Source organism: Bombina bombina, chromosome 3 (assembly GCF_027579735.1).
Source record: "Bombina bombina isolate aBomBom1 chromosome 3, aBomBom1.pri, whole genome shotgun sequence".
Lineage (NCBI taxonomy): Eukaryota > Metazoa > Chordata > Amphibia > Anura > Bombinatoridae > Bombina > Bombina bombina.
This window is the reverse complement of record NC_069501.1, coordinates 232,121,943-232,147,499: the sequence shown is the minus strand read 5'-3', so window position 1 is coordinate 232,147,499 and position 25,557 is coordinate 232,121,943. Positions and strand designations below refer to the sequence as shown.

The 25,557-nt window shown below is 39.9% G+C and overlaps 1 protein-coding gene across 1 annotated transcript in view; it reads right to left on the bottom strand.

Moving 5' to 3' along the window:
* The window catches only part of BLTP2 (bridge-like lipid transfer protein family member 2), a 258,947-nt gene that overhangs the window by 181,450 nt on the left and 51,940 nt on the right, over positions 1 to 25,557 (bottom strand). The window contains 2 exon segments of the mRNA XM_053706196.1: positions 6,732 to 6,850; positions 17,016 to 17,161. Of these exon segments, the coding sequence (XP_053562171.1) occupies positions 6,732 to 6,850; positions 17,016 to 17,161 (265 nt within the window).

Below are 25,557 nucleotides of genomic sequence, written 5' to 3'. Positions count from 1 at the left end.
GAGAAATTGATTTAATGACAGGCTTAATACGAACTAAAGCCTGTACAAAACAGTGACTATCAGGAAGTATAGCAATCTTTCTGTGAAATAAAACAGAAAGAGCGGAGATTTGACCTTTCAAGGAACTTGCAGACAAACCCTTATCCAAAGCATCCTGAAGGAACTGTAAAATTCTAGGAATTCTAAAAGAATCCCAGGAGAATTTATGAGAAGAACACCATGAAATGTAAGTCTTCCAAACTCTATAATAAATCTTTCTAGAGACAGATTTATGAGCTTGTAACATAGTATTAATCACTGAGTCAGAGAAACCTCTATGACTTAGAACTAAGCGTTCAATTTCCATAACTTCAAATTTAATGATTTGAGATCCTGATGGAAAAACGGACCTTGAGATACTAGGTCCGGCCGTAACGGAAGTGGCCAAGGCGGGCAACTGGACATCCAAACCAGATCCGCATAACAAAACCTGTGTGGCCATGCTGGAGCCACCAGCAACACAAAAGACTGTTCCATGATGATTTTGGAGATCACTCTTGGAAGGAGAACTAGAGGCGGGTAGATGTAAGAAGGATGATAACACCAAGGAAGTGTCAGTGCATCCACTGCTTCCGCCTGAACATCCCTGGACCTGGACAGGTATCTGGGAAGATTCTTGTTTAGATGAGAGGCCATGAGATCTATCTCTGGAAGACCCCACAACCGAACAATCTGAGAAAACACATCTGGATGGAGAGACCACTCCCCTGGATGTAAAGTCTGGCGGCTGAGATAATCCGCCTCCCAATTGTCTACACCTGGGATATGCACCGCAGAGATTAGACAGGAGCTGGATTCCGCCCAAGCAAGTATCCAAGATACTTCTTTCATAGTTTGGGGACTGTGAGTCCCACCCTGATGATTGACATAAGCCACAGTTGTGATATTGTCTGTCTGAAAACAAATGAACGGTTCTCTCTTTAGCAGAGGCCAAAACTGAAGAGCCCTGAGAATTGCATGGAGTTCTAAAATATTTATTGGTAATCTCGCCTCTTGAGATTTCCAAACCCCTTGTGCTGTCAGAGATCCCCAAACAGCTCCTCAACCTGAAAGACTCGCATCTGTTGAGATCACAGTCCAGGTTGGCCGAACAAAAGAAGCCCCTTGAACCAAACGATGGTGATCTATCCACCATGTCAGAGAGTGTCGTACAATGGGATTCAAGGATATTAATTGTGATATCTTTGTATAATCTACGCTAGATATGTTAGAATCCAATTCATGTTGCGCTAAATTTTCCAAACAGAAAGTTGATGCAGCCGCAACATCAGCCAAAGAAATAGCAGGTCTGAGAAGATGACCTGAATATAAATAGGCCTTCCTTAGATAAGATTCAAGCTTCCTATCTAAAGGATCTTTAAAGGAAGTACTATCTTCCAAAGGAATAGTGGTACGTTTAGCAAGAGTAGAAATAGCCCCATCAACTTTGGGGATATTTTCCCAAAACTCTATAGATTCTGCTGGTAAAGGATACAATTTTTAAACCTTGAAGAAGGAATAAAAGAAGTACCTGGCTTATTCCATTCCCTAGAAATCATATCAGAAATAGCCTCAGGAATGGAAAAAACCCCTGGAGAAACCACAGGAGGTTTAAAAACAGCATTTAAACGTTTATTAGACTGAACGTCAATAGGACTGGTTACCTCAATATCCAAAGTAATTAACACTTCTTTTAATAAAGAACGCATATACTCTATTTTAAATAAATAAGTAGATTTGTCAGTGTCAATGTCTGAGGAAGGATTTTCTGAATCAGATAGATCCTCATCAGAAGAGGATAAATTATTATGTTGTTGGTCATTTGAAATTTCATCAGCTAAATGAGAAGTTTTAAAAGACCTTTTACGTTTATTAGGTGGTGGAAATGCAGACAAAGCCTTCATAATAGAATCAGAAACAAATTCTTTAAAATCATGCACATTAGAAGTTGAAGGAACTGCAACTGGCAATGTACTATTACTGATGGAAACACTATCTGCATGTAAAAGTTTATCATGACAACTATTACAAATGACATTCCAAGTATGATGCACAACGTAACGTAAACTTTTTTGGCGCCAAAAATAACCGGAAATTACACACTCGCGTCACTAATGACGCCGCCGTGTGAAAGGTCTCGGCATCACGTATGACGCCGGAAATGACGAAGTTGCGTCATAAACGTCTTTTTTCACGCCAAAATGAACCTGACTCATGGCAAATATAAGTACAATACATATATTTAGAACTTTATATAAATGCATAAAGTGCCAAACCATAGCTGAGGTGTCTTAAGTAATAAAAAACATACTTACCAAAAGACACCCATCCACATATAGCAGATAGCCAAACCAGTACTAAAACAGTTATTAGTAGAGGTAATGGTAAATTGAGAGTATATCGTCGATCTGAAAAGGGAGGTAGGAGATGAATCTCCACGACCGATAACAGAGAACCTATGAAATAGACCCCCATTAGGGAAATCATCGTATTCAAATAAGTGATACTCCCTTCACGTCCCTCTGACATTCACTGTACTCTGAGAGGAATCGGGCTTCAACAATGCTGAGAAGCGCATATCAACGTAGAAATCTTAGCACAAACTTACTTCACCACCTCCATAGGAGGCAAAGTTTGTAAAACTGAATTGTGGGTGTGGTGAGGGGTGTATTTATAGGCATTTTGAGGTTTGGGAAACTTTGCCCCTCCTGGTAGGATTGTATATCCCATATGTCACTAGCTCATGGACTCTTGCCAAATACATGAAAGAAACTAAGCATTCAATCTCCAAGCTATCAAATGGAGAGATTTTAGAACCTGAAAAAAACAGGTTGTGGGGCAGATGAAAAAGCGACAGAGGGCAACTGGATACCTGCACCAGATCAGCAAACCAAGTACTGCGAGGCCAAGCTGAAGCAATCAGAATTACTGATAATATGTCCAGCTTGTTCCGGACTATCACTCTTAGAACAGAACAAGAGATGGAAAGATGTAAGCAAGACAAAACAACCGTAATGACAACACTGCCTGAGGAACCCTGAACCTCTCAAAATATCTGGGGAGCTTGTTCAGTTGAGTAGCCATCAGATCTATTTATTTAATGCCTCAATGATCCACAATAAGACAGAAAAACATACAAATAGAGACCACTCCCACGGATGAAAAGACTAGCAATTGAGAAGTCTGCTTCCAAAATGAACCGCAGAAATTGAACAGAGATTAGTGTCTATCTAAGACAAAATTCAGGATAACCTCTCATCGCCAGGGAACAGCAAGTTCCCTCTTAATGAAACAAGTAACCCACCACTGTGACATTGTCTAATTGGAAACGCAATCGAGTCCTGAAGATTGCACAGAGTTCCAAAACATTTATAGGTACTCTCGCCTCCTAAGGAGACTAAACTCCCTGTGCTCTCTGAGACTCTCAAGCTGCACCCCAACCTGAAAGACTTGCATTTGTTAAGATAACAGACCAATTAGGACAAACAAAAAATGCCCCTACAACAATGCACTGAACAATAATCTACCAAAAAAACAGGAGTAGTCTTGCACAGAAATCCAGAAGAATTTTCTGAGACAGTGGAGATTGATCACTGCATTACTCACAAAGCAAACAAAGCTGAAAGGGCCTCATGTGAAACCAAGCAGATGGAACAGTATCTGATGCTGCTATCATCAGACCTAATACCTCCACGCAAAGACCTACAGAGGGAAAAAGAACTGAAGATTAGTATCTTCGGTCTCCTATGGTCTGTCAGTCTCATAGAGACTGAAACTATGACATCTAGGAATATAATCCTGGTATGAGGAGAAAGATAATTATTCGGAAAATTGATTCTCCAAACATGCACTTGAAGAAACAACAAAAGTATGTTGGAATGAGCTACTGCTAAATGGAGCCTATATCAAGATATCAACCAGGTAATGAATCATTGAAATACCATGAACTGCTATTACAGACAAAAGTATCCCCATAACCTAGAAAAAAATTTGGGAGCAGTAGCTAAATCAAACGGAAGATCAATAAAGTGAGAGAGCTTGTCCAGGAATGCAAAACTTAGAAACGTATAAGGATGCCTGTGGATAGGGATATGAATATAACCATACATCAAATCTATTATAGACATAAACTACCCTTGTAGAATAAGAAGCAAAAATAGAATTGAGTTTATATTGATAGATGGAACATTGAAAAACTAGTTTAAAGTCTTTAAATCCAGAACTCCCCTTCTTCTTAAGAACAATTAAGAGATTGGAATAAAACCCCTGGCCTTGTTCCAACCTTGAAACTGGGACCGGGTCAAATGAAGGCTCTTGCCTTTACTGGATTCTTCAGAACAAGAGACAAAAGAAACATGTCCCTGGTGAACTTGATTTGAAAACAAATCTGTATCCCTGAGAAACTATATTAAGAACTCCTAGATCTTAACAGATTTAAACCAACCCCCCTAAAAAAAGGCGGAATCTAGCCCCTACCAGAAGTTCTGGATCTGGCGCTGCATGCGGACTTAGTAGAGGAGGCAGGTTTCTTAAGACTGTTTAGACTTGTTCCAATATGAATTTGTCTTCCAGGAAAAGAGCCCTGTTACCAAATGGAAAAGGATGACTTAGGTTCCCAGATTGATGAAAGCAATGAAAATGGTTAGAAACCCTGATCTCAACCTTAGACTTTCTGGACTCTAGAGGGACAAAAGCACCTTTACCTCCAGTTACAGATGGAAAAAAAGGACCCAGACCAGGCCCAAACAAAATTATTCCCTGAAAAAGAATAAACAAAAAAAAATAGGCTTAGAAACCAAGTCTTAGTAGAAATGAGCAACCTTAACTGGATTTGGAGACTCAACCTTCTGGCTGCTAGTCAGCTGTGCTAACCACAATAAACTGCTGCTCCCTTCTGGTCAGGATTGCTAATGCAAACATTTTGGCATTAATGTTAATTAAGTCAACTATAGTAATACAAAAGAAAGCATACTTAACTTTAAATGGCTTATTCATCAGAAAACTGCCCAGAAAAGCTATCACACCAAAAAGTAGAGGCTGCAGCAACACAAGCAATACTGATTGCTGGCTTGGCAGGTAAATACCTAATCACCTTACACCCCAATAATGCAACTCTTCAAAGAATTGAAAATCTTACCCCATTCACCAGAAATAAAGGAGGATTATGCATCCATAAAGCAAAGTGCGCTAACCCAACACAGCCTGAAAGTGCAATGGGGAAAAAACGAAGAGTATATAATAAGAGCTCACAGCAAAAACTGACAAATATGCGAACAGCCTAGGAACAGTAACTAAAAAGCCTACATGCGCAAAACCAAAGCACGCTAATAAGCCAACACGTGTAAAACATGTGAGGCACACAAACAGGCCAGCACACGCACATCTCAAAAGCACACAAACCAAGAGCTCTAAATAGACGCACATACAAACAAAGCAGACATGCATGAAACATACAAGACACGCAAACAAAACGTGCACCAAAAGAACGCATGAGAAAGCCTAAATAACTTGCTCAAAATAACCAAAGCACGCTAAATTAAAACACAGTATGTATTTAAAAATATAATGTTCCTGAAGCCCAAAATCCAATACATAACATATAATAAATAATGCTGTCACAATAATCTATGGCTATGATGCACAACACTAAAAGGACAGTCTACTTGAAAATGTTTATTGTTTAAAATGGTAGATAATCCCTTTATTACCCATTCCCCAGCTTTGCCTAACCAACACTGTTATATGAACACACATTTTACCTCTATGATTACCTTGTATCTAAGCCTCTGCAGACTGCCCCCTTAGCTCAATGCTTTTTATAAACTTGCATTTTAGCCAATTAGTGCTGGTTCATGCATATCTCCACAGGAGTGAGCACAATGTTATCTAAAATGGCAGACATGAACTAGCACTGTCTGGGTATGAAAAAGTTCATAAAATGCACTGAGATAAGCGATGGACTGAAAGGGCTTATAAACAGGCAGAGATTTAGAGGTTATAAAGTATATTAATATAACGTTTGTTGTACAAAGCTGGGCAATGGGTATTAAAAGTGTTAACTATCTTTTTAAACAATAAAAAAAATCAAGTAGACTGTCCATTGAAGGGACACTGAACCCATATTTTTTATTTCGTGATTCAGATAGAGCATGAAATTTTAAGCAACTTTCTAATTTACTACTATTATCAAATTTTCTTCATTCTCTTACTATCTTTATTTGAAATGCAAGAATGTAAGTTTAGATGCCGGCCCATTTTTGGTGAACAACCCAGGGGGAGGCTAGGGACTGGTCCCCGCGATACCTATGGCAGGCCCTATGACTAACTCCCACAGGGTGTAATTGTGCCTCTACCCCATAAACATCCCTCTATCCAAACAGTAGCTCTCTGAGGGGAAAATGGGCTTTAAATTGGTCTGAAGACCCCTCTCACAGAAGAACATCTGGAGCACCTACAATCTTCACCATCCTCCTGTAGAGGCAAAGATAACACTAAATTACCAGTGAGGAGGGATGGACACTTGTGGACTCTCACCACCTTGTACAGCGGTGAGCAAAAAACACTACACGTCGAATTTCCAATAAGTAAGCAGTTTATGATAGAATTAGTTAAATATAATTCTACCTCAAACTGAATGAGTACAAATCACTTTAGCTGCTGTAAATACCTATAGATAAAATAAGCAAAACGGAGGAAAGACATGTATACGTTACCTAGTGAAACAGATGAAAAACCTACAGCAAAAGGTTGTGCCTCCTCAAGCTGGACAGACACATTAACGTTTGTGATTGATGTGTTGAAAATGATAGGAGCCAAAATCACAGGAAGAGGTCTGTGAAAGTAAAAGTCTATTAGAGAGGGACCAAATTATTAATGGTAGCAAAAAAAAAAAAAAAAAAAAAAGGAAGACTAATAAGCTGCATAATATTTACTATTGATACATGAATTATATGCCTGTTGCTCAATTAAAGAATATTTACAAGCTAAAAAGTATTCAAAGCAAACTCCTTAAAATGAGAATCTTAAGCACTCCAATTAGGAGTTGAAAGTAAACTGTTTTTGCTCACACACTAACCCGACGAGCGAAAAAAGCCGAACTTAATATATTTCGTGCAAGTTCACGTATTTCCCCATAGAAGTCAATGGAAAAAAAAAAAAAAAAGAACGAAACAGAACGCATATTCTCATGTGCGCTAACCCGACATGAAAATGAAGATTTCACATTCCAATGTTCTTCACATTGTATAAATATTTCTAAATATATCTGATGTTTCTTTCATGTAATTAGCAAGAGTCCATGAGCTAGTGACGTATGGGATATACATTCCTACCAGGAGGGGCAAAGTTTCCCAAACCTCAAAATGCCTATAAATACACCCCTCACCACACCCACAAATCAGTTTTACAAACTTTGGCTACCATGGAGGTGGTGAAGTAAGTTTGTGCTAGATTCTTCGTTGATATGCGCTTCGCAGCAGGCTGGAGCCCGGTTTTCCTCTCAGTGTGCAGTGAATGTCAGAGGGATGTGAAGAGAGTATTGCCTATTTGAATTCAATGATCTCCTTCTACGGGGTCTATTTCATAGGTTCTCTGTTATCGGTCGTAGAGATTCATCTCTTACCTCCCTTTTCAGATCGACGATATACTCTTATATATACCATTACCTCTACTGATTCTCGTTTCAGTACTGGTTTGGCTTTCTACTACATGTAGATGAGTGTCCTGGGGTAAGTAAGTCTTATTTTTGTGACACTCTAAGCTATGGTTGGGCACTTTTATATAAAGTTCTAAATATATGTATTCAAACATTTATTTGCCTTGATTCAGGATGTTCAACATTCCTTATTTCAGACAGTCAGTTTCATTATTTGGGATAATGCATATGAATAATCAATTTTTCTTACCTTAAAAATTTGACTTTTTTCCTGTGGGCTGTTAGGCTCGCGGGGGCTGAAAATGCTTCTTTATATTGCGTCATTTTTGGCGCAGACTTTTTTGGCGCAAAAATTTTCTTTGTCATTTCCGGCGTCATACTTGTCGCCGGAAGTTGCGTCATTTTTTTGACTTTTTTTGCGCCAAAAATGTCGGCGTCACCGGATGTGGCGTCATTTTTGGCGCTTAAAGCATTTAGGCGCAATGTGGGCGTCTTTTTTGGCGCCAAAAAATATGGGCGTCATTATTGTCTCCACATTATTTAAGTCTCATTGTTTATTTGCTTCTGGTTGCTAGAAGCTTGTTCATTGGCATTTTTTCCCATTCCTGAAACTGTCATTTAAGGAATTTGATAAATTTTGCTTTATATGTTGTTTTTTCTATTACATATTGCAAGATGTCCCAGATTGACCCTGAATCAGAAGATACTTCTGGAAAATTGCTGCCTGATGCTGGATCTACCAAAGTTAAGTGTATTTGTTGTAAACTTGTGGTAACTGTTCCTCTGGCTGTTGTTTGTAATGAATGTCATGACAAACTTGTTAATGCAGATAATATTTCCTTTAGTAATGTTCCATTACCTGTTGCTGTTCCATCAACATCTAATATTCAGGGTGTTCCTGTTAACATAAGATATTTTGTTTCTAAATCTATTAAGAAGGCTATGTCTGTTATTCCTCCTTCCAGTAAACGTAAAAGGTCTTTTTAAACTTCTAATTTTTCAGATGAGTTTTTAAATGAACATCATCATTCTGATTCTGTTTCTGATAATGATTTTTCTGGTTCAGAGGATTCTGTTTCAGAGGTTGATACTGATAAATCTTCATATTTATTCAAAATGGAATTTATTCGTTCTTTACTTAAAGAAGTCTTAATTGCATTAGAAATAGAGGAATCTGGTCCTCTTGATACTAAATCTAAACGTTTGAATACGGTTTTTAAACCTCCTGTAGTTATTCCGGAGGTTTTTCCCGTCCCTGATGCTATTTCTGAAGTAATTTCCAGGGAATGGAATAATTTGGGTAATTCATTTGCTCCTTCTAAACGGTTTAAGCAATTATATCCTGTGCCATCTGACAGATTAGAGTTTTGGGACAAAATCCCTAAGGTTGATGGGGCTATCTCTACTCTTGCTAAACGTACTACTATTCCTACGGCAGATAGTACTTCCTTTAAGGATCCTTTAGATAGGAAAATTGAATCCTTTCTAAGAAAAGCTTACTTATGTTCAGGTAATCTTCTTAGACCTGCTATATCTTTGGCGGATGTTGCTGCAGCCTCAACTTTCTGGTTGGAAGCTTTAGCACAACAAGTAACAGATCATAATACTCATAGCATTGTTAATCTTCTTCAACATGCTAATAACTTTATTTGTGATGCCATCTTTGATATCATTAGGGTTGATGTCAGGTATATGTCTTTAGCTATTTTAGCTAGAAGAGCTTTATGGCTTAAAACTTGGAATGCTGATATGTCTTCTAAGTCAACTTTGCTTTCCCTTTCTTTCCAGGGTAATAAAATGTTTGGTTCACAGTTGGATTCTATTATTTCAACTGTTACTGGGGGAAAGGAACTTTTTTACCACAGGATAAAAAATCTAAAGGTAAATTTAGGTCTGCTAATCGTTTTCGTTCCTTTCATCACAATAAGGAACAAAAACCTGATCCTTCCCCTACAGGAGCGGTATCAGTTTGGAAACCATCTCCAGTCTGGAATAAATCCAAGCCTTTTAGAAAACCAAAGTCCGCTCCCAAGTCCACATGAAGGTGCGGCCCTCATTCCAGCTCAGCTGGTAGGGGGCAGATTACGTTTTTTCAAAGAAATTTGGATCAATTCGATTCACAATCTTTGGATTCAGAATATTGTTTCACAAGGGTACAGAATAGGCTTCAAGATAAGGCCTCCTGCAAGAAGATTTTTTCTTTCCTGTGTCCCAATAAATCCAGTGAAGGCTCAAGCATTTCTGAAATGTGTTTCAGATCTAGAGTTGGCTGGAGTAATTGTGCCAGTTCCAGTTTTGGAACAGGGGCTGGGGTTTTACTCAAATCTCTTCATTGTACCAAAGAAGGAGAATTCCTTCAGACCAGTTCTGGATTTAAAAATATTGAATCGTTATGTAAGGATACCAACATTCAAAATGGTAACTATAAGGACTATTCTGCCTTTTGTTCAGCAAGTGCATTATATGTCCACAATAGATTTACAAGATGCATATCTGCATATTCCGAGTCATCCAGATCACTATCAGTCTCTGAAATTCTCTTTTCTAGACAAGCATTACCAGTTTGTGGCTCTGCCGTTTGGCCTAGCAACAGCTCCAAGGATTTTTACAAAGGTTCTCGGTGCCCTTCTATCTGTAATCAGAGAACAGGGTATTGTGGTATTTCCTTATTTGGACGATATCTTGGTACTTGCTCAGTCTTCACATTTAGCAGAATCTCATACGAATCGACTTGTGTCGTTTCTTCGAGAACATGGTTGGAGGATCAATTTACCAAAGAGTTCGTTGATTCCTCAGACAAGAGTAACCTTTTTAGGTTTCCAGATAGATTCAGTGTCCATGACTCTGTCGCTGTCGGACAAGAGACGTCTGAAATTGGTTTCAGCCTGTCGAAACCTTCAGTCTCTTATGCATGGAAATTCTAGGTCTTATGACTGCTGCATCGGACGCGATCCCCTTTGCTCGTTTTCACATGCGACCTCTTCAGCTCTGTATGCTGAACCAGTGGTGCAGGGATTATACAGGGAGTGCACAATTATTAGGCAAGTTGTATTTTTGAGGATTAATTTTATTATTGAACAACAACCATGTTCTCAATGAACCCAAAAAACTCATTAATATCAAAGCTGAATAGTTTTGGAAGTAGTTTTTAGTTTGTTTTTAGTTATAGCTATTTTAGGGGGATATCTGTGTATGCAGGTGACTATTACTGTGCATAATTATTAGGCAACTTAACAAAAAACAAATATATACCCATTTCAATTATTTATTTTTACCAGTGAAACCAATATAACATCTCAACATTCACAAATATACATTTCTGACATTCAAAAACAAAACAAAAACAAATCAGTGACCAATATAGCCACCTTTCTTTGCAAGGACACTCAAAAGCCTGCCATCCATGGATTCTGTCAGTGTTTTGATCTGTTCACCATCAACATTGCGTGCAGCAGACACCACAGACTCCCAGACACTGTTCAGAGAGGTGTACTGTTTTCCCTCCTTGTAAATCTCACATTTGATGATGGACCACAGGTTCTCAATGGGGTTCAGATCAGGTGAACAAGGAGGCCATGTCATTAGATTTTCTTCTTTTATACCCTTTCTTGCCAGCCACGCTGTGGAGTACTTGGACGCGTGTGATGGAGCATTGTCCTGCATGAAAATCATGTTTTTCTTGAAGGATGCAGACTTCTTCCTGTACCACTGCTTGAAGAAGGTGTCTTCCAGAAACTGGCAGTAGGACTGGGAGTTGAGCTTGACTCCATCCTCAACCCGAAAAGGCCCCACAAGCTCATCTTTGATGATACCAGCCCAAACCAGTACTCCACCTTGCTGGCGTCCGAGTCGGACTGGAGCTCTCTGCCCTTTACCAATCCAGCCACGGGCCCATCCATCTGGCCCATCAAGACTCACTCTCATTTCATCAGTCCATAGTGTCATGATTGCTTCCGTTCATCGCCGTGTCACCGCGGCTCCCGGAACTTCTCTGTGTGTCTGACGTCATGTTGCTTAGCAACATGACGCCTTCTCTCACACCCCTCTGATGACGGTTACGCTCCTGCCCTTTAAATCACGGCGGGAGATCTGAATCTGGGCCCGTTTGTTTGTTTCCCTGGATTGTGAGTACCATATCAATTTTGTTCTTTTGTGTACCGACTTCTGCCTGCCTGACCAAGCCTTTTGCCTAATCCCTACTTGCTGATATTTGGATATTGACTTCTGCCTGCCTGACCTTGCCTGTAGCTTTTACCCTTTTGCTGATACTTGGATGCCGACTTCTGCTTGCCTGACCTTGTCTTTTGCCTATACCTTTTGCTGATATTTGGATGCCGACTTCTGCCTGCCTGACCTTGCTTTTGCCTTTACCTTTAAACCTTTTCTTTGATAAACAAAACCTGCTTAAAGGGACATTTTACTTTTACAAGCTGCAAAAGAGAACTTTGCCTTTCTGTTTGTTATACACCTGCTTAAAAGGGACATTTACTTTTACAAGCTGCAAAAGAGAACTTTGCCTTTCTGTTTGTTATAAACCTGCTTAAAGGGACATTATACTTTTACAAGCTGTACAAGAAACTGTGCTATTCTGTTTGTTCTAAACCTGTTAAAAAGGGGACATTTACTTTTACAAGCTGCAAAAGAGAACTTTGCCTTTCTGTTTGTTATACACCTGCTTAAAAGGGACATTTACTTTTACAAGTTGCAAAAGAGAACTTTACCTTTCTGTTTGTTATACACCTGCTTAAAAGGAACTTTTACTTTTACAAGCTGCAAAAGAGAACTTTTCCTTTGTTTTACAAGCCTGCTAAAGAGGACCTTTTTCAGAAGCTTCAAGTAAGAGCATTTCCTTTTTGTTCTTTGTACTACTTAAAGGGACGTTTTATCCTTTGTGGCTTTCCTGCATTCTGGAACAATATTCATTTTTGTTATCTTCTAATCTGCTTCCTGAGTGGGTCACGTCCTGGATATTTCTCAGTGTGCTAGCGTGTGCTTTCAATTCACGCTAGCAGTTGGGTTACATCCCGGATTGATTCCAGAGCGGCTGACACATAGAACCTTAGAAAAATCAGTCTTGAGATATTTCTTGGCCCAGTCTTGACGTTTCAGCTTGTGTGTCTTGTTCAGTGGTGGTCGTCTTTCAGCCTTTCTTACCTTGGCCATGTCTCTGAGTATTGCACACCTTGTGCTTTTGGGCACTCCAGTGATGTTGCAGCTCTGAAATATGGCCAAACTGGTGGCAAGTGGCATCTTGGCAGCTGCACGCTTGACTTTTCTCAGTTCATGGGCAGTTATTTTGCGCCTTTATTTTTCCACACGCTTCTTGCGACCCTGTTGACTATTTTGAATGAAACGCTTGATTGTTCGATGATCACGCTTCAGAAGCTTTGCAATTTTAAGAGTGCTGCATCCCTCTGCAAGATATCTCACTATTTTTGACTTTTCTGAGCCTGTCAAGTCCTTCTTTTGACCCATTTTGCCAAAGGAAAGGAAGTTGCCTAATAATTATGCACACCTGATATAGGGTGTTGATGTCATTAGACCACACCCCTTCTCATTACAGAGATGCACATCACCTAATATGCTTAATTGGTAGTAGGCTTTCGAGCCTATACAGCTTGGAGTAAGACAACATGCATAAAGAGGATGATGTGGTCAAAATACTCATTTGCCTAATAATTCTGCACTCCCTGTACAAAGATATCACAATTAATATCTTTAAAACCGATTGTACGACACTCTCTGACGTGGTGGACAGACCACCATCGTTTAGTTCAGGGGGCTTCTTTTGTTCTCCCGACCTGGACTGTGATCTCAACAGATGCAAGTCTGACAGGTTGGGGAGCTGTATGGGGGTCTCCGACAGCACAAGGGGTTTGGGAATCTCAGGAGGCGAGATTACCAATCAACATTTTGGAACTCCGTGCGATTTTCAGAACTCTTCTAAAGAGAGAATCGTTCATTTGTTTTCAGACGGACAATGTCACAACCGTGGTTTGGGCGGAATCCAGCTCCTGTCTAATTTCTGCGGTTCATATCCCAGGTATAGACAATTGGGAAGCGGATTATCTCAGCCGCCAAACATTACATCCGGGCGAATGGTCTCTTCACCCAGAGGTATTTCGTCAGATTGTCCAAATGTGGGGACTTCCAGAAATAGATCTGATGGCTTCTCATCTAAACAAGAAGCTTCCCAGGTATCTGTCCAGATCCAGGGATCCTCAGGCGGAAGCAGTGGATGTATTGTCACTTCCTTGGAAGTATCATCCTGCCTATATCTTTCCGCCTCTAGTTCTTCTTCCAAGAGTGATTTCCAAGATTCTAAAGGAGCATTCGTTTGTTCTGCTGGTGGCTCCAGCATGGCCTCACAGGTTTAGGTATGCGGATCTTGTCCGGATGGCTACTTGCCAACCGTGGATTCTTCCGTTAAGGCCAGACCTTCTATCGCAAGGTCCTTTTTTCCATCAGGATCTCAAATCATTAAATTTGAAGGTATGGAGATTGAACGCTTGATTCTCAGTCATAGAGGTTTCTCTGACTCCGTAATTAATACTATGTTACAGGCTCGTAAATCTGTATCTAGAAAGATATATTATCGAGTCTGGAAGGCTTACATTTCTTGGTGTTCTTCTCATCATTTTTCTTGGCATTCTTTTAGAATTCCTAGAATTTTACAGTTTCTTCAGGATGGTTTGGATAAAGGTTTGTCTGCAAGTTCCTTGAAAGGACAAATCTCTGCTCTTTCTGTTCTTTTTCACAGAAAGATTGCTAATCTTCCTGATATTCATTGTTTTGTTCAGGCTCTGGTTCGTATAAAACCTGTCATTAAGTCAATTTCTCCTCCTTGGAGTTTGAATTTGGTTCTGGGGGCTCTTCAAGCTCCTCCGTTTGAACCTATGCATTCGCTGGATATTAAATTACTTTCTTGGAAAGTTTTGTTTCTTTTGGCCATCTCTTCTGCTAGAAGAGTTTCTGAATTATCTGCTCTTTCTTGTGAGTCTCCTTTTCTGATTTTTCATCAGGATAAGGCGGTGTTGCGAACTTCATTTAAATTTTTACCTAAGGTTGTGAATTCTAACAACATTAGTAGAGAAATTGTGGTTCCTTCATTGTGTCCAAATCCTAAGAACTCTAAGGAAAGATCGTTGCATTCTTTGGATGTAGTTAGATCTTTGAAATATTATGTTGAAGCTACTAAAGATTTCCGAAAGACTTCTAGTCTATTTGTTATCTTTTCTGGTTCTAGGAAAGGTCAGAAGGCTTCTGCCATTTCTTTGGCATCTTGGTTAAAGTCTTTGATTCATCATGCTTATGTGGAGTCGGGTAGAACTCCGCCTCAAAGGATTACAGCTCATTCGACCAGGTCAGTCTCTACTTCCTGGGCATTTAGGAATGAAGCTTCGGTTGATCAGATTTGCAAAGCAGCAACTTGGTCTTCTTTGCATACTTTTACTAAATTATATCATTTTGATGTGTTTTCTTCTTCTGAAGCAGTCTTTGGTAGAAAAGTACTTCAGGCAGCTGTTTCAGTTTGATTCTTCTGCTTATATTTCAGTTTTTTTCATTATATGATTTAAACTTTGTTTTGGGGTGTGGATTATTTTTCAGCGGAATTGGCTGTCTTTATTTTATCCCTCCCTCTCTAGTGACTCTTGCGTGGAAGATCCACATCTTGGGTATTCATTATCCCATACGTCACTAGCTCATGGACTCTTGCTAATTACATGAAAGAAAACATAATTTATGTAAGAACTTACCTGATAAATTCATTTCTTTCATATTAGCAAGAGTCCATGAGGCCCACCCTTTTTGAGGTGGTTATGATTTTTTTGTATAAAGCACAATTATTCCAATTCCTTATTTTTTATGCTTTCGCACTTTTTTCTTATCTTATCACCCCACTTCTTGGCTATTCGTTAAACTGAATTGTGGGTGTGGTGAGGGGTGTATTTATAGGCATTTTGAGGTTTGGGAAACTTTGCCCCTCCTGGTAGGAATGTATATCCCATACGTCACTAGCTCATGGACTCTTGCTAATATGAAAGAAATGAATTTATCAGGTAAGTTCTTACATAAATTATGGTTTTTTGGGTACAATATATATCTTTACATATTTATATATATATATATATATATATATATATATATATATATATATATATATATATATAAAAACTACAAAATGTATTGTATTTTAATATTTATATATATATATATATATATATATATATATATATATATATATATATATATATGTCTCATTTCATTAGTTAGTGCATTTACTATTAGTATATAGATCTGTGATATCAGTGTATACTGGCCCTTTAACCAGAGCTCTAAAGTAACGGTAATCATTCGCGCATAAATCGCGATTGCATTCCAGCGATCGTGTTTTCTTTCACCTCGTAAGCGGGGCAAGGGCAAACACTCGTGATAAAACCCCTTATTGATTGTGCACAAACGTTTGCGCTTCACTCGTAATCTGGCCCAATATGTTCCAAAGTATTTTTTTTTAAATTAATGTCTTAGAATCTGGTCACTCCATCTCTCTAATCTATCAATTAAGTACAGTACACTGCATATAGACATTATATATGTATTGTAGACACCAGATTCTCATTACATATTATTATTTAAAAGCCTGTTAGAAAGCATCATTTTTCAATATTTTCATTTGTGCACAAGACAAATATTAATACTAATATTTTACTAAAGAAAAGAATAAATATCAATATTCCACAAAAATATATAGTTTATTATTTGCACTTCTATTTTAATCAAACTTTGAGGGGCCAGACCCCATGCAAGTGGGAGAGGCATGGTCCCATACCACCCCCCCGACTGAAACAATTAAACACAACCAGATGCAAAAGTGATACTTTTAGCACACAATAGCATTGTTATGAAACATGTATGTTATATAGTAAAGCATGCAAATTTGACATGGTATAGAAAACTTACAAGTAGATATCTTTTACCTAGTTATGATTAATTTAGTTTGATTGGAAAGTGGTTCACTAGCTTAATTGTTTTTTTAGTGTTTTAATTCCCGATTATCTGCAAAGGGGTTAAATGCAAAGCCACGAACAGACATATGTAGGTATACTAAAAAAATCACTGGCTGATTCATCATCTGGAACTACATGGGGGATGTTTAACCTATGCAAAGAGGTAATGAAAGTGAATTCATTTAAAATTAAAATTAGCTGTAAAAACATAATAGTCACGTAGAACAATACAGGTGGTGGAAGTGAGATATAAATAAAAGAGTAAAATGTCTCAGACCTCCTGTAAAAAAAAAATAAACATAACAAAACCGACAAATATAACCACAACAACTCACCGATTATTTTTGGTTGAGGCTTTTGGGGGGGGGTGTAACTGGCGTTCCAGCGCCAGCAAGTTGAACCAATGGGAAAACTCTTGATGACGGTAGTGAATTATACAGGTATTAAGAGACACATGGTTTGTAATATCAATGGATGTGACCTAAAAGAATGGGAGAGAGAAAAAAAAATCAGAGTAGAGGAATGCAGCACAAATAGTACCTGCTCTTTTATTCACAGTTCACAATCTCTAATTATTTACTTTTTAACTGTGCAAAACATGTGGGGAGCAGACCGAATTAATGTAATCTACCTGTAGTAAATTAAAGGGACATTGTACACTAGATTTATCTTTGCATAAATGTTGTGTAGATGATCCATTTATATAGCCCATCTGGGAGTGCTTTAGTAAAAATGTATAGTTTTGCTTATTTTTTTAATAACATTGTGCTGATTTTCCGACTCCTAACCAAGCCTCAAAGTTTTAGATGTATACTGGTGTCTACAGACTCCTGGTTATGTAATGAGTCTTTTCATATGCAGGGGAGGGGGGGTGTCTGCTCTTCTTGCTTTCCCAGCCCCTTTCAGTGGATGTCCTAGCCTAACCTCATCAACAGTGCTAAACTGGGAGCTTCTAAGTTAGTTTTTAAAAGGTTTTATACTGGATTTTTAGATCAGTATCTGTGCATATTATTCTTTATAGTAGTGTCTATTACATGCAGTTATATGAAAATTGGTGTATACTGTCCATTTAAATGCCTCACTGATTACTGAAAAGAAACTCTAACCACGTCTCAACACAGGTTAAAATGTCTGCGCTAGTCTTTATACAAACGTACAACATAATATAATAGGAACTAAACAGTTTAACCATCACACAAAAGGTAAGCCACATTCCTAGGCTCTACAAATTATGATTAATAAGCTCAGTGTTTTGGTCTATATATGCTTTTGAAGTTGAGGAAGTATCCTGTTTGTTAATGAGCCCTGGTACAATGCGCCAGTTGTTTTACAGGGGCAGCTGACCAAGAGGTGATGAGGAAACAGCAGCTAGGTAGATAGCAGTCTATGTTCCTTTAGGAACCATACACATAAACTGGAGGTGGAGGTGGAGGCTGTGATATTATTACAAAGGGAGTGAGAAATAATAATTGTCTACAGTTGCTTCATACATAGGGCGCCATGTACTAAGCTTCGAAGTGACCGTCCGTCTGTATTTCTGCGTCAAAATTCGCTCACGATCTGCTTCTCGTATGTACCAATCTGCGATCTGGTCGAAAAACCACTATTTTCATCAGCGATCGTAATTTTACGCAACTGATCGTTCCGAAGCCTTTTTCCACTTACTACATGTTCGATCGCGCGTAAATTCGCTGTAATCGGAAATTATGAATGTTACAACTAATCCGTCCGCTCCAACTTTCACTGTAACTTCGCGTGATTTGCTTCGCGACCATTTAGGTAGCGAATACAATAGAAAACTATAGGGCGTCTCAACCTGACGCCAGGTAGAAGTACTTAAGTGAAAGGACTAGACTACTATTGTAGCAATCTTCTTACGAGCGCCTGGGGTTTGCTTGACTCGACTACCATAAATATTGTCATAATATTCGAGTACTAGATCAACAAGTACAACATTCTGTTGATGTGAGAAGTTAGGGTTGCGAGTCTTCTTAGAAGTAGCAGAATCTCCGGAGCAAGCCATCTTGTCAAAGTGAATACCGAAAAGTAAATAAACAATATTATAAGATTTCTGGGAAAATGCACACTCTTATACATGTCAGCAGCCAGACGTTGCCGCTTGTCTGACGATTATGACACCTAGATCGTCACGTGGGTAAAGAACTAAACCAATCAGGTCGCAGACTGCTTCTTAACTTTGCTCTTTCGCGCCGAACGAAGCTTCAAAGTTATCAATAATCCGATTGTCTTCGACACACAATAGACGCAAAATTTTACGGCTTGGTTTTTAGTACATTCATGTAGCGAAGTGCCATCCGCATGGTGCGAATGCCGGCGGGTTATTTCGATACGGTCTGTGCGAAAAAATTGACGCCTTAGTACATGGCGCCCATAGGCCTCTTGATAATTATTTGCAAGTGGAAATGTCTACAGCTGTTAATTAGGACACTAATCTTTCAGAATTACTGACATTCATAGAGAATTATGGAATTTTTCTGTGAATAAGTAATATTTTATATAAAAATAAATTGTATTGACTTATATTGACTGCTTTAAGCTTACACAATATAGAAAATTACTCATCTTTATCTCTTATTTTATTTTATACACTTTCAAAATGTACCCTTTGTGTAACAGATTTAGTTAGCTTTTATTGACCTGCCCATACTGGTATTTATTTTTACTTAAAGGGCCACTGTAAGTAAATATTTTCTATGCCTGTTACTAACTAACTACCCCAAATACGCTTTTTATCAATAGCATTTCATTAACATATCTCTACCATATATTAGAATTCTTGTCTGCAAATTTAATTGTTTTCCAAACCCACTCTGTGGGTATCCTTTGCTCTGTACCAATCCGTTTACAATACCTAGGTTTCAAAATGGCGCGTTAAACACAAAGTTATTGGTTTAAGTATTTTGAACATGCAGTGCTGAAAATAGTGGGCAGGATAACGTGACATCATCGGCGAATAAAAACATAATTTATGCTTTCCTGATAAATTTATTTCTCTTGTAGTGTGTTCAGTCCACGGGTCATCCATTACTTATGGGATATATTCTCCTTCCCAACAGGAAGTTGCAAGAGGATCACCCAAGCAGAGCTGCTATATAGCTCCTCCCCTCACATGTCATATCCAGTCATTCGACCGAAACAAGACGAGAAAGGAGAAACTATAGGGTGCAGTGGTGACTGGAGTTATAATTTAAAATTTAAAACCTGCCTCAAAAAGACAGGGCGGGCCGTGGACTGAACACACTACAAGAGAAATAAATTTATCAGGTAAGCATAAATTATGTTTTCTCTTGTTAAGTGTGTTCAGTCCACGGGTCATCCATTACTTATGGGATACCAATACCAAAGCTAAAGTACACGGATGATGGGAGGGACAAGGCAGGCACTTTAAACAGAAGGAACCACTGCCTGTAGAACCTTTCTCCCAAAAACAGCCTCCGAAGAAGCAAAAGTATCAAATTTGTAAAATTTGGAAAAAGTATGAAGTGAAGACCAAGTTGCAGCCTTGCAAATCTGTTCAACAGAGGCCTCATTCTTAAAGGCCCAAGTGGAAGCAACAGCTCTAGTGGAATGAGCTGTAATTCGTTCAGGAGGCTGCTGACCAGCAGTCTCATAGGCTAAACGTATTATGCTACGAAGCCAAAAAGAGAGAGAGGTAGCCGAAGCCTTTTGACCTCTCCTCTGTCCAGAGTAAACGACAAACAAAGAAGTAGTTTGCCGAAAATCTTTAGTTGCCTGTAAGTAAAACTTCAGGGCACGGACTACGTCTAGATTATGCAAAAGACGTTCCTTCTTTGAAGAAGGATTAGGACATAATGATGGAACAACAATCTCTTGATTGATATTCCTGTTAGAAACAACCTTAGGTAAAAACCCAGGTTTAGTACGCAGAACTACCTTGTCTGAATGAAAGATCAGATAAGGAGAATCACAATGTAAGGCAGATAACTCAGAGACTCTTCGAGCCGAGGAAATAGCCATCAAAAACAGAACTTTCCAAGATAAAAGTTTAATATCAATGGAATGAAGGGGTTCAAACGGAACACCCTGCAGAACTTTAAGAACCAAGTTTAAGCTCCAAGGAGGAGCAACAGTTTTAAATACAGGTTTAATTCTAGCCAAAGCCTGACAAAAAGCCTGGACGTCTGGATTGTCTGCCAGACGCTTGTGTAAAAGAATAGACAGAGCAGAAATCTGTCCCTTTAGTGAACTAGCGGATAAGCCCTTTTCTAAACCCTCTTGTAGAAAGGACAATATCCTAGGAATCCTAACCTTACTCCATGAGTAACTCTTGGATTCACACCAATATAAATATTTACGCCATATCTTATGGTAAATTTTTCTGGTAACAGGTTTCCGAGCCTGTATTAATGTATCAATAACCGAATCCGAAAACCCACGCTTTGATAGAATCAAGCGTTCAATTTCCAAGCAGTCAGCCTCAGAGAAATTAGGTTTGGATGGTTGAAAGGACCCTGAATTAGAAGGTCCTGCCTCAGGGGTAGAGACCATGGTGGACAGGACGACATGTCCACTAGGTCTGCATACCAGGTCCTGCCTGGCCACGCAGGCGCTATCAGAATCACCGATGCTCTCTCCTGTTTGATCCTGGCAATCAGTCGAGGTAGCAACGGAAAAGGTGGAAACACATAAGCTATGTTGAAAACCCAAGGGGCTGCTAGTGCATCTACCAGCACCGCTCCCAGGTCCCTGGACCTGGATCCGTAACAAGGAAGCTTGGCGTTCTGGCGAGATGCCATGAGATCCAGATCCGGTTTGCCCCAACGATGAACCAGTTGAGCAAATACCTCCGAGTGAAGTTCCCACTCCCCCGGATGAAAAGTCTGGCGACTTAGAAAATCCGCCTCCCAGTTCTCCACGCCTGGGATGTAGATCGCTGACAGGTGGCAAGAGTGAGACTCTGCCCAGCGAATTATCTTCGAGACTTCCAACATCGCTAGGGAACTCCTGGTTCCCCCTTGATGATTGATGTAAGCCACAGTCGTAATGTTGTCCGACTGAAATCTGATGAACCCCAGTGTTGCTAATTGAGGCCAAGCTAGAAGAGCATTGAATATTGCTCTTAATTCTAGAATGTTTATTGGGAAGAGTTTCTCCTCCTGAGTCCACGATCCCTGAGCCTTCAGGGAATTCCAGACTGCTCCCCAGCCTAGTAGGCTGGCATCTGTTGTTACAATCGTCCAATCTGGTCTGCGAAAGGTCATTCCTTTGGACAGATGAACCCGAGACAACCACCAGAGAAGAGAATCTCTGGTCTCCTGGTCCAGATTTAGCAAAGGGGACAGATCTGAGTAATCCCCGTTCCATTGACTTAGCATGCATAGTTGCAGAGGTCTGAGATGCAGGCGCGCAAATGCACTATGTCCATTGCCGCGACCATTAAGCCGATTACTTCCATGCACTGAGCTACTGATGGGCTTGGAATGGAGTGAAGGACACGGCAAGCATTGAGAATCTTTGATAACCTGGACTCCGTCAGGTAAATCTTCATCTCTACAGAATCTATAAGAGTCCCTAGAAAAGGAACCCTTGTGAGTGGTAACAGAGAACTCTTTTCCACGTTCACTTTCCACCCATGCGACCTCAGAAATGCTAGAACTATCTCTGTATGAGACTTTGCATTTTGAAAACTTGACGCTTGTATCAGAATGTCGTCTAGGTACGGAGCCACCGCTATGCCTCGTGGTCTTAGTACCGCCAGAAGTGAGCCCAGAACCTTCGTAAAAATTCTCTGGGCCGTAGCTAACCCGAAGGGAAGAGCTACAAACTGGTAATGCCTGTCTAGAAAAGCAAACCTCAGGTACCGATAATGATCCTTGTGAATCGGTATGTGAAGGTAGGCATCCTTTAAGTCCACTGTGGTCATATACTGACCCTCTTGGATCATGGGTAGGATGGTCCGAATGGTTTCCATCTTGAACGATGGAACCCTTAGGAATTTAAGATTTTTAAGTCTAAGATTGGTCTGAAAGTTCCCTCTTTTTTGGGAACCACAAACAGATTTGAGTAAAACCCTTGCCCTTGTTCCGTTCGCGGAACTGGGTGGATCACTCCCATCACTAAGAGGTCTTGTACACATTGTAGAAATGCCTCTTTCTTTACTAGGTTTGTTGATAACCTTGACAGATGAAACCTCCCTTGTGGAGGAGAAGTTTTGAAATCCAGAAGGTATCCCTGAGATACAATCTCCAACGTCCAGGGATCCTGTACATCTCTTGGCAAGCCTGGGCGAAGAAAGAAAGTCTGCCCCCCACTAGATCCGTCTCCGGAGAGGGGGCCCTGTCTTCATGCTGTCTTAGGGGCGGAAGTAGGCTTTCTGGCCTGCTTGCCCTTGTTCCATGACTGGTTGCCTTTCCAACCCTGTCTGTAACGAGCAGTAGTTCCTTCCTGTTTTGGAGCGGAGGAAGTTGATGCTGCTCCTGCCTTGAAGTTACGAAAGGCACGAAAATTAGACTGTTTGGCCTTTGATTTGGCCCTGTCCTGAGGAAGGGTGTGGCCCTTACCTCCCGTAATGTCAGCAATAATTTCCTTCAAGCCGGGCCCGAATAAGGTCTGCCCTTTGAAGGGAATGTTAAGTAGTTTAGACTTAGAAGTTACATCTGCTGACCAGGATTTAAGCCATAGCGCCCTACGCGCCTGTATGGCGAATCCGGAATTTTTAGCCGTAAGTTTGGTTAAATGCACTACGGCATCTGAAACAAACGCATCAGCTAGTTTAAGCGTTCTAACTTTGCTCAAAGTCTCATCCAATGGTGCTGTGCGAATCGCCTCTTCCAGAGACTCAAACCAGAATGCCGCTGCAGCCGTGACAGGCGCAATGCATGCAAGAGGCTGCAATATAAAACCTTGTTGAACAAACATTTTCTTAAGGCAACCCTCTAATTTTTTATCCATTGGATCTGAGAAAGCACAGCTATCCTCCACCGGGATAGTGGTACGCTTGGCTAAAGTATAAACTGCTCCCTCCACCTTAGGGACCGTCTGCCATAAGTCTCGTGTGGTGGCGTATATAGGGAACATTTTTCTAAATATCGGAGGAGGGGAAAAAGGCACACCGGGTCTATCCCACTCCTTACTAATAATTTCTGTAAGCCTTTTTGGTATAGGAAAAACGTCAGTACACACCGGTACCGCATAGTATCTATCCAACCTACATAATTTCTCTGGGATTGCCACCGTGTCGCAATCATTCAGAGCTGCTAACACCTCCCCTAGTAACACGCGGAGGTTCTCAAGCTTAAATTTAAAATTTGAAATTTCTGAATCCGGTCTCCCCGGATCAGAACCGTCACCGACAGAATGAAGCTCATCGTCCTCATGTTCTGCATATTGTGACGCAGTATCAGACATGGCTCTCGTGTCATCAGCGCGCTCTGTCCTTAACCCAGAGCTATCGCGCTTGCCTCTTAATTCGGGCATATTGTATAATACTTCTTTCATAACATTAGCCATATCATGTAAAGTGATTTGTAAGGGCCTTGATGTACTTGGCGCCTCAATCTTACGCATCTCCCGAGCGGGAGACGAAGGTACTGACACGTGAGGAGAGTTAGACGGCATAACTTCCCCCTCGTCGTCTGGTGATAATTTCTTTATCGGTACAGATTGACTTTTATTCAAAGTAATATCAATACAATTGGTACACATATTTCTATTGGGCTCCACATCGGCTTTTGAACACAATGAACAAGCAGATACCTCTGTATCAGACATGTCTAAACAGACTTAGCAATGAAGCTAGCAAGCTTGGAAATCACTCTCAATAAGTTTACAAGCAATTATAAAAAACGCTGCAGCGCTTCTAAAAAACACAGTTGAATTACAAAGAAAACTAATTCAGTTATAGACAAACAATTCTTAACGAGAAGTGTATTAATTAGCAGAGGATTGCACCCATTAGCAAAAGGATGATTAACCCCTCAAAACCCAAAAATGGATATCAAATTAAGATTTAACGCTTTAATCACAGTCAACCACACTGTCACAGATCTGCTGTGACTGATTACCTCCCTCAAAAACGAATTTTGCAGACCCCTGAGCTCTCTAGAGACGTCCTGGATCAAGGAGGAAGAAACAGAAAGACTGTGCTAGAATTTTAACTGCGCAACAAGGCGCTAAAACAAGGTCCCTCCCACTCATATTACAACAGTGGGAGACCTGATATAACGGTTTCTATGCCGAAAAATACGTTAGCCATGTGGAAAAAAATCATGCCCAAAAGATTTATCACCAAAGTACCTCACAAAACGAATAACATGCCAGTAAACATTTTAAAAACAAAATTTTCAATGTCATGTAAAGTTATCACTAAGCCTGCTACCAGTCGCTTCCACTGCAGATAAGGCTTAAACATTATTTCAGTATTAACAGTATTTTCTCAGTCAAATTCTAGTCCCTAGAAAATAACTCAACTGCGCATACATTTATCAGCCTGATACCAGTCGCTACTACTGCATTTAAGGCTGTACTTACATCATATGGGTAACAGCAGTATTTTCTTAGTCAATTCCATTCCCAGAAAATAATGTACTGCACATACCTCATTTGCGGGGGACCCCGCATGCTATTCCCCTCTTTCTGAAGTTACCCTACTCCTCAGAATGTCGAGAACAGCCAGCGGATCTTAGTTACGTCTGCTAAGATCATAGAAAAACGCAGGCAGATTCTTCTCCAAATACTGCCTGAGATACAAAAAAAACGGCACACTCCGGTGTCATTTTAAAATAACAAACTTTTGATTGAAGAATAATTAAGTAAAACTCCAACTCCTCTCGCGACCTCCTTCTTTGTTGAGGGTTGCAAGAGAATGACTGGATATGACATGTGAGGGGAGGAGCT